We start from the raw sequence: 12,788 nt of genomic DNA on the forward strand, positions 1-12,788 counted from the left end.
CTCAGCCACACCTCCGGACATGCAGGTCAGAGGTGACTGAGGAATAAGCCACATATCTGAAGAGACACGGTGGCTCTACATTTGCCTTTGCAGATGCACTGGGGGAAAATAACAGTATTCTAGTATGGCCAAATTTCACATGAAAAGCTCTTCACAAAGAGGTCATTCAACAAATGATGAACAACATGAAAACACAGAACTGAGAGGCTGTCTTCGGTCGATTCTCACACTTCCTCTCCTTTCTGCTGGGAAGGCTCCCGCTGTCAAAGTGATAAAGCCTTTAGAGTTTGATAGACAATTCCAAGCACAGAAAAGGTCACAAAAGCTGTCTTCCGAGGCACTTGTGTTTCCCACGAAAGAGCAAATTTATTGAGACAAAATCTATCAAGTGCAAGTTGCACTTTGCGTTTTTTTTTTTTTTCTTTCTGACAGGTATACTTCTTAGGCCCATGAGCAATGATGTTCTCCATTTCTCCCTCCAGATATCCTGAGTATACAGCACAAATCATTTCTTTTTTCCATTTGAAACACAGTACTCAAATCAAAGCATGAAAAACAAATCATTAACAGTCCTTTCAGAGGAAGGCGCGTGAGGCCACTGCAACAACGGCCTCTTCTCCTCTGATGCATTCAGAGGTGCGTATCACACAAGTCCACTGACAGTATAGCAGTATTTTTCACTTACTGACCCCTGATCAGCTATCAGAAATGTGCATGGCAATACATATAGTTCTTAATTTATAGGTTACAGCATCTTTTTTTTTTTTTTTTTTAACAGTACATACTTTGTTGGGGTAGTATTTGTAATTAGTGGATTATAACATCAGAGAACAAGAGTGAAGAATTTAATCAACCAATTACTGTTCAACCAAATTGAATGTGGTGCTAATAAAAGAGCACAATAAAGGGGGAGGACACACGATTAAGCAGACCTGTATAATATAACCCTGCCATTCAACACAAAGGGACCTACAATACAAATTAACACAGAAAGGTGTTGTAATGTTCAGTTTTGTTAAGACTAAGGGGAGTTTCATCAACTGCAAGGTAATATTATTATAGCTGAAATGATAAGTAGACTCATCAGCTGACTGACAGAAAATTCATCTGCAAATCAATGTCAATTTCAAGCAAAACTTTTGGTGAAAGTTTGGTGAATATAGATTGAAATTAACCACTGAAATAAATATCTTACAATACAATGCAGTCCAATATATCACGTCTAAACCTTCGGGCCAGAAATAAACACAGAGTGGAAAAAAAACCCCTCTCTCTGACATTTTAACAAAACCAAGCAAGCTTTACAAAGGCAGTATTATTAGTAAGACGACTGTATTGAACTGCATTATAATGTGTAAGGTTCTTGCTGCTTGTGTCCACCCCCTGCATATGGCTGCTTAGTGAAAACCGAGAAAAACAGGCATGAATTTCACCATGAAATGTCACACAACCTCCAGATGTGGCTCAGAAAGAAGCACTGACACCACCATCATTTATCATACTATAACCCTTAATGCTCTGATATTGATTAAGGTGTTTAAAAACTAACTAGTCTGCGGAGGCCACATAAAAGGACAACTAACAGAATTTAATCGTAGAACTGTTGGTACACTGGTTTTCTCCACAGTTTTCTGTAGCTCTGTGAGCAATACTGGCCAATACATGACATAATTAGCGAAACTCTCATAATGAAACTTTGAATTAGGAAGTACTCCAAACATGAGACTGTTGCATGGTCAGCAAAAAGTAATACAGATGCACATCTTGAAGATGCCTACTAATGAGCAATGGGGAAAATCTTTAGAGCAAGTAGACTATATTTCCTTAATCAAGAGAAAATTTCTATGTGCATTAACGTGATTTAATTATTTTGTAGCCCAAATGTACAAACACTGTGGGACCACAAACTCGTTGAGACTGACGGATTAAATCTATGCTGAGTACAGATGAAGTGAAGGCTAAATGCTCTGTTTTGGATCTTAAATTCTTTTATCTAATAGCCAGGCGATGAGTGAAATGATATTTTTAAAAATTGTGTTTTAAGGCAACATATAGGAATGATTCATCTAACTGTAGCTTGCTCTTTCAGCTGAGTACCCTTCAAGTAATGTACATCTACCTGATAACCAAGCAGCAGGAGGCAGAATGTCACCTGTATGATTTAAATCAAATCCATCAATTTATCAAATCATATTCAATTCAATGTGACTTTCATTTCTATAAACCTTCAACAGGGTGAGATAAAGGTTACCATGCAGGTTAGGGAAATCAGAACCCTGTCATCTCCTCTTATTCTGCTTTGCTACCATTTCTTCTCCCTGTCTTTTTTTTTTTTTTACAACTCAAAGTTTAACAGTTCATGAAGGTGAAAAGACACATTTATAATTTGCACTTTTTTTTTCATGACGCTCCTCTGATAATGACCATCACCATGTAGTCGTCCTCTGATTTGGCAAAGGCTTTTGCTGAGGCATCCAAGAACTGCTGTGAGAACTCACATGGGGGGAAAGCGTGAAGGACTCCTCCGTGATCCTTGTCACGGCTGCCCCCCACAGGGAGGCTGATGATGCCGGCTGCCTCCTTCTGGGTTAGGTAGGACACCAGGTTCTTCAGTGGTCTCTCGGTGGAGCTGCTGGCGTCCTGGGCCCCTCCGTCCTTTCCGGGCACGGCCAGGAGGACGCAGAATCCGCTGGAGCCGGCGGCCTTGATGCGACGAGAGACTTCGTCCAACTTGGGCTGGTCCAGGCGCAGGCGCTGGCTGATCTTCAGCTGGGACACCTGACCCGCTGTGGCGCCATCCACCAGAAGACTGGTAGCCACTGCCATGTCCCCATCAAGCAGATGCAGTGATGTGGGAAAGCTGCTATTCTTTAGCAGGAGGACACCCTGCCAGGCCTGACTCAGCTTCTGTCCTCCAGTCACCTTAGACTGATGGTTAGACTTGGAGGAGGAGGAAGGGTGTTCTGAGCGATCCTCCTTCCTCCCTGGGCTCTTAGATGAGTCACTGGCTTTGCGCTTGCGGTCCTTATCTATGAATGAGCCTGGTTCAGCTGGGCTAAGTGTTCTCCTTTTCTTGTCTCCAAAGCCAGTGTCCTGGCTGTTTTGCCGCTCTCTGACAGGAGAGGGCTTGCCAGAGCGAGGCAGGCGTTCAGGGTCACTGTAGCGTCCGCCATCTCGGCTGCTCCCTCCAGGGCTGCGTTCTAGTGAGCTGCCATGCCGACGCAGACCATAGTCACTGCTGTCGGGTGAGCGATCCAGCCGCCAGCCATCATCCAAATGTCTCCTTTTGCGGCTTAAGTTTTGCAACTCCCGCTCATGCTCTATTGCCCAGGTCTCTCGTGAACGCCTCTCCAGACGATCTATGGGATCAAAGCTTGCTCCTCGCATTCTGTCGTGGACACCCAGACTGGGCCATTCAGCAGTGGAGTAGAGATCCCTGTCTCTGAAGCGAGCAGGAAGTGGAGGGGACCTCTCTCTCACTCTCACCGAGTCAGTAAGACGATGGGCGAAGGGCTCGGGGACTAAGTCATAGTGCGGCAGGGGTAGAGGGAGCTGCATGAACTGTTGCTGCTGGTAGCGATGCTCTGTGTCTGCAAAGTCCACCCTGAGCCTCCTGTCAGCGCCACCGAGAGGGAAGCCTCTCATATGAATACATGCAGCCTGAGCAGCATCCAGACTTTCATACTGGATGTAAGCCCACGCCTCACCTTTCCTGTAGTCTATAGTCCTAATGGTGCCAAAACGGTCAAACTCCTTGGCCAGTGCAGCAAGTGGAACCCAGGGTCCAAGCCCCCCCACCCACAGCCTGGTCGTGGGCGTGGGTTTACCATATCCGATTTTGATGGGGTTGTGGCCCACAACTTTCCCCGACATTGCTACTTTGGCACGATGAGCCATGTCGAGATTCTCAAACTTGATGAATCCATAGGTGCTGCTCTGGCCTCTCACTGCCCGCTTTATGTCCACCTCTGTAATCAGCCCAAACCTGTCAAACGCCCTCCTCAGGTCACTCTCTGTCACACTGACGTCCAGATTGCCAAGAAACAAAGTCCTGTTTGCCCTTTGGTCATCTTCAGGGGTCGTCAGGTCCTCATCGCGGAAAACAGCACATTCGGGGATGAACGGTGGTCTATTTCTGGCCTCATACATAGAAAAGTCTCTCTCTCTGTCCAGATCTCTTATGTGAGGTGGCGGAGGAGGGGGAGGGGGGAGACGGCCCAGAGCCAGCTGCTGTAACCGGTAGTCTCTGTACCCCACACCACTGGGAGATAGAGCTCTCTGAGAGTGGAGATGCCTGTGTCCTGGGGGGAAATTGTCCTTTGAAATAGGGGAGCGGCTTCTGCGTCTGTTCATGTACACTGTCTCTATTTTCAGAGGCCGGTCGTACAGCACCAGCTTTCCGCGGGCGTGTTTGGCCGCCCGTGCGGCATCGGGGCTCCTGAAGTTCACAAACGCCACCCTCTCGTCGTTTTCTCGACTGATTTTAACACTCACGTCCCCAAACTTCTTAAACTCGTCAAACAGCCCGTCCTCTATCTCCTCGTCATTCAGCTGGGAGCCCAGTTCACTTATTTTGAGAGTCCTGTACTCACTTTCAGGGTTTGAGGGAGGCCGCGAGTCGCTGCGTGAACCGGACCTGGATGTTTCCGCGGCGCTGTCAGCGCCAACGTGTGGCTTGTTCCCCGAAACAACTCCGTAGTCGTAACCGCTACCGGTCCTACTAGATGAATTATGTTCACCGGATTCCCTCATGTCTCTTTTCTCGCTTTGTAAACTTCTCCGGGAAGAAGCGCCGCTTTGTGTGGAGCCGTTGCCGTTGTTGCTACCAACCGTCGACAGGGCTCCGATCTTCTTGCCGCCCGGGTGGCTCCCTCCTCGGTCCCTGCTATCATCTAGCGCCCGGGAGCGTTTCTTCACCGGCGATCGCTCTTTTCCCTTCATTCCCAAAAGCCGATATCTGTAGCGCACAGATGCTTATCTGCTTAAACGGACTCTCAATCACTGAAATCGACTTAAACTATCTGAACTTCTCTGCGGTTTCAACTGCACTCTCATGCAAGCAACGTAACCGCCATGTTGGACTACTTGCACTACTGTACGAGAAGTTCCGCCTCCACACATGTAGAAGAAGATGATTGGCTGTGTGGGGCGTCAATCATGAGCAGCGGCCCGCCGCTCGCCTATAATAAACAAGGGTGCGGCTCGGCTGTGAGGTCAAAGTACAGTCCTGCAGGCTGAGGTTGATTTGAAAATGAGAGAAAGAGAGTGATTGCGACACACTGCAAGAACAGGAAAAACCTAAAAAAACGGAAGTTTGCGTTGTAGAGTTCTTAGAACGTCGTCTTGAATGAATTAATTTTTATAAAAATACAATAAGTGTTGATTTAACCCACATGTGGTAAATCATAACAAAGTTAGAATAACAATAAAACGGTCTTGGTAAGTGTTTAGGCTACACTTTGTCCTTGAGGTAAGGACACCTTTAGACTAAGACATGGCAGGAATACACCACTTTTTTCACAGAGCAGGACAGGGTGTACAGTTCTGACAAGCTGTTTGCATTTGTGCTCGACTGCACCTGGAATAGCAGGTGTAGTCAGTGACCAGTGGTGGGAAGTAACAAAAAACATTTACTCAGGTACTGTGCTTAAGTGCAATTTTGAGGTACTTGTACTTTAATCAACTATTTTTATTTTGAGCTACTTTAAACGTCTACTCCACTACAGGGAAGTATTGTACTTTTTACTTTGCCAGCTTTTGGGTGGGGACTGAGTCTGGAGACTGTGCTGGTCTTCATCATGTGAAGCCACCATCTGATTCTTCTGATGTTTTGGGATGAATTCTTGACCAACCAGTCTGCCTTCCTTTGTTATTTGCCTTTTTGTCACCTTTCTAATAATAATATACAGTGCTACTTCTTGCACTACAGTTTTGTCCTGATCAGAGGGTGTGGTAACACAGTTTCTTCCAGCATTGCCTTTGTACAGACGGAGGGTTTGTAAGTCATCATAAACAGTTGGGGGACCTGTAGCTATTGTTTGCATTAACTTTCAAGGCCTTATTTACTTCCATTGCTGCAGGAAATTTGTAAGTTAACCAATATCTCATAATTATGACTTACATATCTCATGATTAGGACTGAGTATCACACAATTAAGAGATAATTATTGTTACTTATGCATGTGATTATCAATCATAAGATTGAGAAGATAGAGGCATTATTGCACTACCTGTTTTAATTCGCTTTTATGTTCTACTTATGTCACTTAGTAATCTGAAGGGTATTATTATTAGGAGAGGTAAGGTATTAGGGGAGATAAGGTCTCTTTTTTCTTTGGTGAATGCACAGCATGTCTGTTCTGTTTCTATGTCACAGTAAGTATTTTTTTTTTTCATGTATTATCTGTCCTACTGATTATTTGAGGCACCTCCTACCTCTTTTTACCACTAAGGGGCAGAGATGTTCCTCCTAACAACCACTCTAGCTGCAGTTTATCTCTGAAACAAGATGATAAAGAAATCACTGTCTAGGTCACAGAGTGTATTAAAAAAAACAGTATTGACTAGAAGGAGACTGTCTCTTTAAATACACTACAAAGCATCCTACATGGTTATTTGTTGTTCAAAACATACAAAACTATTCAATTGTTAAAATGACAGAATGCTTCATACTTCAGTTTTTAAGTTTGATTCATTTTATTAAAAACACAAATGCAGAAATAAAGATGGTAGATGCAAATCCTTGTCTTTTAGTATTTTATTATAAATAAACTGGTCTTCCTATATTATATAATACTGAAATCCATTTAATTACCCTCTATGTAATCGATGCAAAGTCCCTGATTTCCTGTTTCATTCCCCTACAGCATCAGTTCAAGAATACATTGTAACATATTTCCAAAAGCCTCCCTATTTAGTCACATGATGATCTGTCCTTCAGAATTTATTTTGAAAAAAAAATTAAAAAGTCAGTTCAACATGCAACCTTATGTTTGTTTTAATGTCAATTAACTCTTTAACTTTTGATTTTCTTAATTATACCACACTAAGCTGGAGCCCTCATCCATATAATACCATTATAGTCTGTGGAGTATTTGCTGATGTGTAGGCTTTATTGTTATTATTGATAATACACAGGAATAAAATTACTGAAGCATGTATGTAGGGCACTCCCACGCATAGGATTACAGCCGGCATGACAGCAGGGGGAGAGGTGGTCGTCCACTTCTTAAATGTTACTGTTACTGTTATGGAGAAAAAAAATCTGCTGATTCAGGAATGTCTATCTCCAGTTTAACATATGCAAACACATGTGCAAACCAATGCTTGTAAATGTCAGGTTTACAACTTAACTTCTATTTTTTTATTACAGAGATTGTTATTAATTAAATGCCCCTTCCTGATGATGTGCTATTTTCTCTGTCCAGGCTTTTAGAGAATATATATTCATCTTCTACAATGTTCACCTGAACAACTCAGAACATGTAAACAGCCAAATGAGAATCACCCAATAATCATTCTATCAAAAAGGACACAATCACAATTCTCCGTTCAGATTTTGTAACATTCATTTTCATTTATCTCAGTGATTTGTATCTATGTTTCATTTGACTGTTGGGTGAGTCTGAACCTGTTATTTGTTGCATCTTATTGCACCAACAATACTTAGTAAAAAAAAAAAAAAAACTGTGCTTTGCTGCAGGGGTATTTTAAAAGGATTATGTTAAAAAAAAATGGGGACAGGAGCTTTGCCCTCAGCCCTGTGAGCTGGACTGGCCCCTCTTTGAGAGACCATCTGGTGAAGTTCTTCTATAGACTGTCACATGTCCCTACGCAGGCCCAGCAAGGCAATCTGCCACCCAGTATTAAAATGGGCTGAAGTGGGTCTATAAAGATAATATGAGGGGGGAATTTGTCCCTGCTTTAAATCTCCTTCTAATATCCAGGTCAGTTGTTTGTCCTCCTCAAATGGAGCAACCAAAGCGTTCAATTATCAGCAGTGAGGTGCACCAACACAATTCTGCTAATATATAAAGCGGTGGGAAACATTTTAAAGGGAATTGCTGTACATATTTACACCAGTATAACCAGCAAGAAACAACCCACACACCAGCATTGTTAGTTATTTTAAATAACACATTGTAAAAAAAAAAGATTTTCACTATTTCACTATCTCCAATTCACCAAGGTTGCTGTCATGAACTCAATGAAGATATGAATCCTCAAACATGATGCAGCACATAGACATTTCATCTGTTATCAGCCATCAAAAACAGAATGGCATGCAAGGGTTTTTGTTAATGAGCTGTCACAATGGGGAAATCTGCAAAGGATTATTGGGGAAAACAGCTTTTAATGAGTTTCTATTTTTGTGTGTCGCATTAAGGTGAACAGAATGGCCTGACCCACTGCACCCTGGCTTCTGCGTGAGACAGATGCTCGGTAACAGATCTGTTCGTGCGTTTCCGTCATCAACCGACCAAAAGACAACCAATCCTTCACCTGTGTAACCTGAGCCAGCATACAATCATGATGACATTCATGTTAGTGAAAAATGGACCTTCACACTGAAAGCCACCAAACTGGTTTTTAAATGCATCCATCTCTTCTGTTTTTCACAGTATCTTGATGCTGATTTAATGGCAAAACCAGGACAAACTCCTCAAACAACGGCATTTTATTAAAACCTGCGTAAGGCACACACCATCTTGGAGTGTTGGCGTATGGCAGAGCACTGCAGTGTGTCTGTCAGAGCCCAGCATGACCCATTTTCTTCACTGTCTGAACACCTGCACAATGCCAGCACATCCCTGTGCACTGATGCACTCTGGGAAAGTAGGAGTAGCTATAATAATATAAAGATGCACCGACCGGTAAAGTAGAAAGCCAAGACGTGTGAAACAAAACAAAGTTATGCATGAATTAAAACCATTTTTTTCATTTATTTGTTTTAGAGAAACATTAATAATTCATGAAAATTCCTTGTTTTTTTCACTTTAAAATAATATCTTCTGTGTGTTTTATTTCATTCACTGGTTTTGTACAAAGCTGATGTAACATTGTGAGGGAACCAGCCTTCCTGGCAAAACAGAGAATCCAGCATCAATGTAGTTTAACCCCCTTTGGCTAAAAGAGTCATCAAATTATCAGTGAATTGATCACTGAGAGCAATGTCACGCATGTAGGCTGAAAAATGTAGATATCGGCTGCTTTCACTTATCCATTCACATTTGTCAGAAGTCTTCTGTGTCCGCATTCACTTGCTTTCAGCAGGAATTACAGTGTAGATGTAATTATGTTTGTTCAAGTGCTTGTACTAAGAATAATGGACTAGATAAGCGATACCACACAGCCCAGTGCAGGTTGAAGCTTTTTTTAGGAGCTGAGAGTGACCCAGACAGCGCAAAACACGAGGGGAGAAACAGAGGGGAGGGGAAGAGGAGGGGTGAGAATGGGATGGGGAGGGAGGAATATAAATGAGATTGGTGTGAAGGAAAAGTACTGGGTGGATGTGGTGGTGCAGATGCAGAATGCATGGGCGCACGTGAGTGGAGGTGGGCGTGGGGGGAGCACAAAAGAAAGCAGGGGCTGCAAAGCAGCGGGGAGACAATGTGAAGTTGGAGGCGACTGAAGGTGAACAGCAGAGAGGAGCAGAAATGTGCTGTGCTGACGTCAGACACCATGAGATACAACAAAACCCAGAGAGGATATATTAAGTAAAGATTTCAGGGATAGATTCTCTAAAATGAGAGAAATTTAACTGCAGAGGGACGACAGGGAGAAACGAAAGGGTAACAGCGATCAAAAAGTGTAGCGACAAACACAGAGCCAAAAAAAAAAAAGAAATCCAAAGAGAAAAACCAAAACCACACCTCGAGAGGCTGCCAGAGAGGAAAGTGTTTAAATTCAAACCTGACAGGAAGCACTGACAAATGAGCTTTTCTGGTGTTGAGCTTATATTTGTGCTGAGTGGATGGCAATTTCAGTTGTTCAGGCCTCCACTTTGTTCCAGATTAAAACATCTGAACTACTATTGGATGGATTACGAGGACATTTTGCACAGACATTAGTGGTTCCCAGAGGATGAGTCCTGATGGATCTTGGTGATCCTTTGACTTTTCTTCTGATGCCACTGTTGGGTTGACTTTTGTGGTTTTGAGTGAAATGTCTAAACAACTGTTGGATGGGATGCCATGAAATCTGGTTCACACTTTCATGTCACCCTCAGGGTTAATTGTCCCTTGACTTTTCATCTAGCACCATGTCCAATACTTTATACCTGCTAAGCATCAGCATGTTGTCATTGTCAGCATGTTAGCATGCTGGCATTAGCTGGAAGCACCACAATGCGTGAGAACAGATCCAGTAGCAGGGTTATAGCCTCTTAGTCTCATTAGTTTACATCTGGTGCTGGATAAAAAAGAAACAAGAACAAATCTCGAGTTTTAACCAACCACAAAATCTGCACATTGTCACAGTGGGAATAAAAGTATGTAAAATAAATACAGGAATAAGTAAGAGAACAGAGGGTAAATGAAGGCAATGCGAAGCTGCAGCTCCTCAAACCTTGATGAGACTGTTTGGTCATTTGCTAACCAGAGAGGGCAGCAGCACTGCTGTGCTGACAGTCCCACAGGCCTGCAAGACTGCTGATGCAGGCTTAATAAAACACAGAAAAATTATGTGAGTGTATTACTGAGTGACACGCTGCTGTCCACTTAGCAGATGCCCTGCAGCAGCTGAGGTTGTTCTCCCTTGGTCAAGGGCACTTCGTATTAGTTTTAGAGGAAAGAGATGGTGTTCATCTACACTGATGTACATGGAAGTCATGATTATGCTCCATGGTTCTAAGGGAGGTAACACCCCATTGTCCACTTAAATCCAGTGTACACTTCTTGTTAAGTAGTGCAACTACTTAAGTGACTAGTGGTTTGGATTTTTTTTTTTAAATCCCTCTGTCTCTTCCAGGACACCACAGAAACTTCAGAGGCTGCACAAAAGGCAACTGAGCAGGAAAGCAAACCCAGCCAGTCGCACATGCATGCAAATGTACTTTGTTATTTTTCTAATAAAGCAATTTATCGAGGAGAGGGATGCAGAGAGGAGAGTGCAGAGATGAGACAAAGTCTGTCATATGATCCTGAGGTTGCTGTGGCAACTGCTCCCAGTAGTCAGCTCGAAGAAGGTGCGTCAAAATCGTCACAGAGCGAGAACCGGCTGTAGAAACAGAAGAAACAGATCTGACCCTGCGCTTGTCTTGGGAGCTTAAACACTGGTGAGGGTTTTAGTTCGACCTAAAAGAGTCCGAACAACATCCAACAGCATGTTAACACAAATACAGGGAATATGAGACATGGGCTGTGATTCAGATGTTCTGTAGAGGCCACGCTTTGCTGTTTGCAGTCAGTTCAAACTGTATTAATGCTTTTTAAACAGGATTTTGTTCTCAGAGAGTTTAAAGTCACCTAATTCCACATGTTTACTCCCCTATGTTATGTGTCATCACTGAGCCCAGGCTCTGTAATGGTACATGTATTTGATAATGATGCAGATGAGGATGAGGAAAGCTGAGCAAACACATCTGATTAAGACAAGTAAGGGGGCAGACATGTTGGAACGGGGGAAGAAATAAATCCATACGGTCAGGATGAAAAATGGCCTCTGAATTACATCTTCCTCCTCTATCTCGGTGGTATTAAAGGATATTCTGGTGGACGGTTCATGATTTATGGTCCCCTTGGTGACTGTGTCTGCTGCAGTCGTGTCGCGTCTCTAATGTCTTAGTGGAGAAGTTACCACCCACCCAGCGCAAGTCCAAAGATTTACAGTTTGATCAGGAAGATAAAGCTGTTAGTCAGGGATTATTGGAGTTGATTGTAGTCCATGTCTACAGACATTAAGAAAAAATCAAGAGAAATATTCGATTAGAGAGTAGATTTCAATCCAAAGTGGACTCTGTAAGACTTTTACATTAATGCAATTCCTTCCTAAAATATCAAGACAGGGTAATAATAACATATCACATCTACTTCAAGTACAAAATGTCCTTCCTTTCTCCTTTTCACTCTATTATTCATTCATTATGAAGGATTGCTCATCCATGCATAATAAACATCATTCATTTATTAATGCTTATTCATTGTTGAGCAATGGAAAACAGCTTGATCATCTGTTTCTCAGTGTGGACAGTTAAAGTCCCAGCTCAGAACAGTGTGGACATGCCCATATATTCATTGAAACAATTACTGGTTGCTGTCATTTCTCATCCAAACCTTAACCACTGCGTTGCCACATCATAAAATCAGATTTTTTTTTTCTGCAGTGATTTGTAGCAGTTTTGGAAGATACAGACAAATTATGTTGTTCTGCTGATAAGGGTTGTCAGATCACAGGACGAACAAGATATGTTTATATTTAATTTGGAGAACTTGTTGGCCTGAGTAAGTCTGATCAAGTTGATATCTGCTAAAGGTACAGTCTCTTTTGAATAAAACTCCCTCTTTCCCTTTCTGCCCTCATAGACAGCGTTTTCTTGCTGAACTACAGCGGTGGAATATTAATAAAATCCTTGATTAGTCAAACTCAGACGGTGGAAGTTGTCCCCATCCTCCATCATTTACACTGGAATTAAGTTGGGAAAAGATTTTTCTTAGTAGCCAGTGTGGAAAGGAGGAAGAATGACAGCATCTGAAAACTGTGTGAGTACTGTACAAAGCCAGACTTGGGGGGAAAAAAAGTTAGGCTATCAAATCCTCTGACCAGTGACGGTTTTTGGCACGGGCGAACCG

The 12,788-nt window shown here is 42.8% G+C and overlaps 1 protein-coding gene across 1 annotated transcript; it reads right to left on the bottom strand.

Moving 5' to 3' along the window:
- Nucleotides 1–355: 355 nt before the first annotated feature.
- On the bottom strand, nt 356–5,076 carry LOC121179132 (RNA-binding protein 15-like). Its single transcript, XM_041033781.1, has one exon. The coding sequence runs from the start codon at nt 4,939–4,941 to the stop codon at nt 2,401–2,403; it is 2,541 nt and encodes an 846-aa protein (XP_040889715.1). The 5' UTR covers nt 4,942–5,076; the 3' UTR covers nt 356–2,400.
- Nucleotides 5,077–12,788: the final 7,712 nt, after the last annotated feature.

This window comes from Toxotes jaculatrix, chromosome 3 (genome assembly GCF_017976425.1).
Source record: "Toxotes jaculatrix isolate fToxJac2 chromosome 3, fToxJac2.pri, whole genome shotgun sequence".
Lineage (NCBI taxonomy): Eukaryota > Metazoa > Chordata > Actinopteri > Toxotidae > Toxotes > Toxotes jaculatrix.

What these genes read in the sequence shown, in the direction of transcription:
- LOC121179132 (XM_041033781.1), bottom strand. Translation starts at nt 4,941, where the DNA reads ATGAAGGGAAAAGAGCGATCGCCGGTGAAGAAACGCTCCCGGGCGCTA.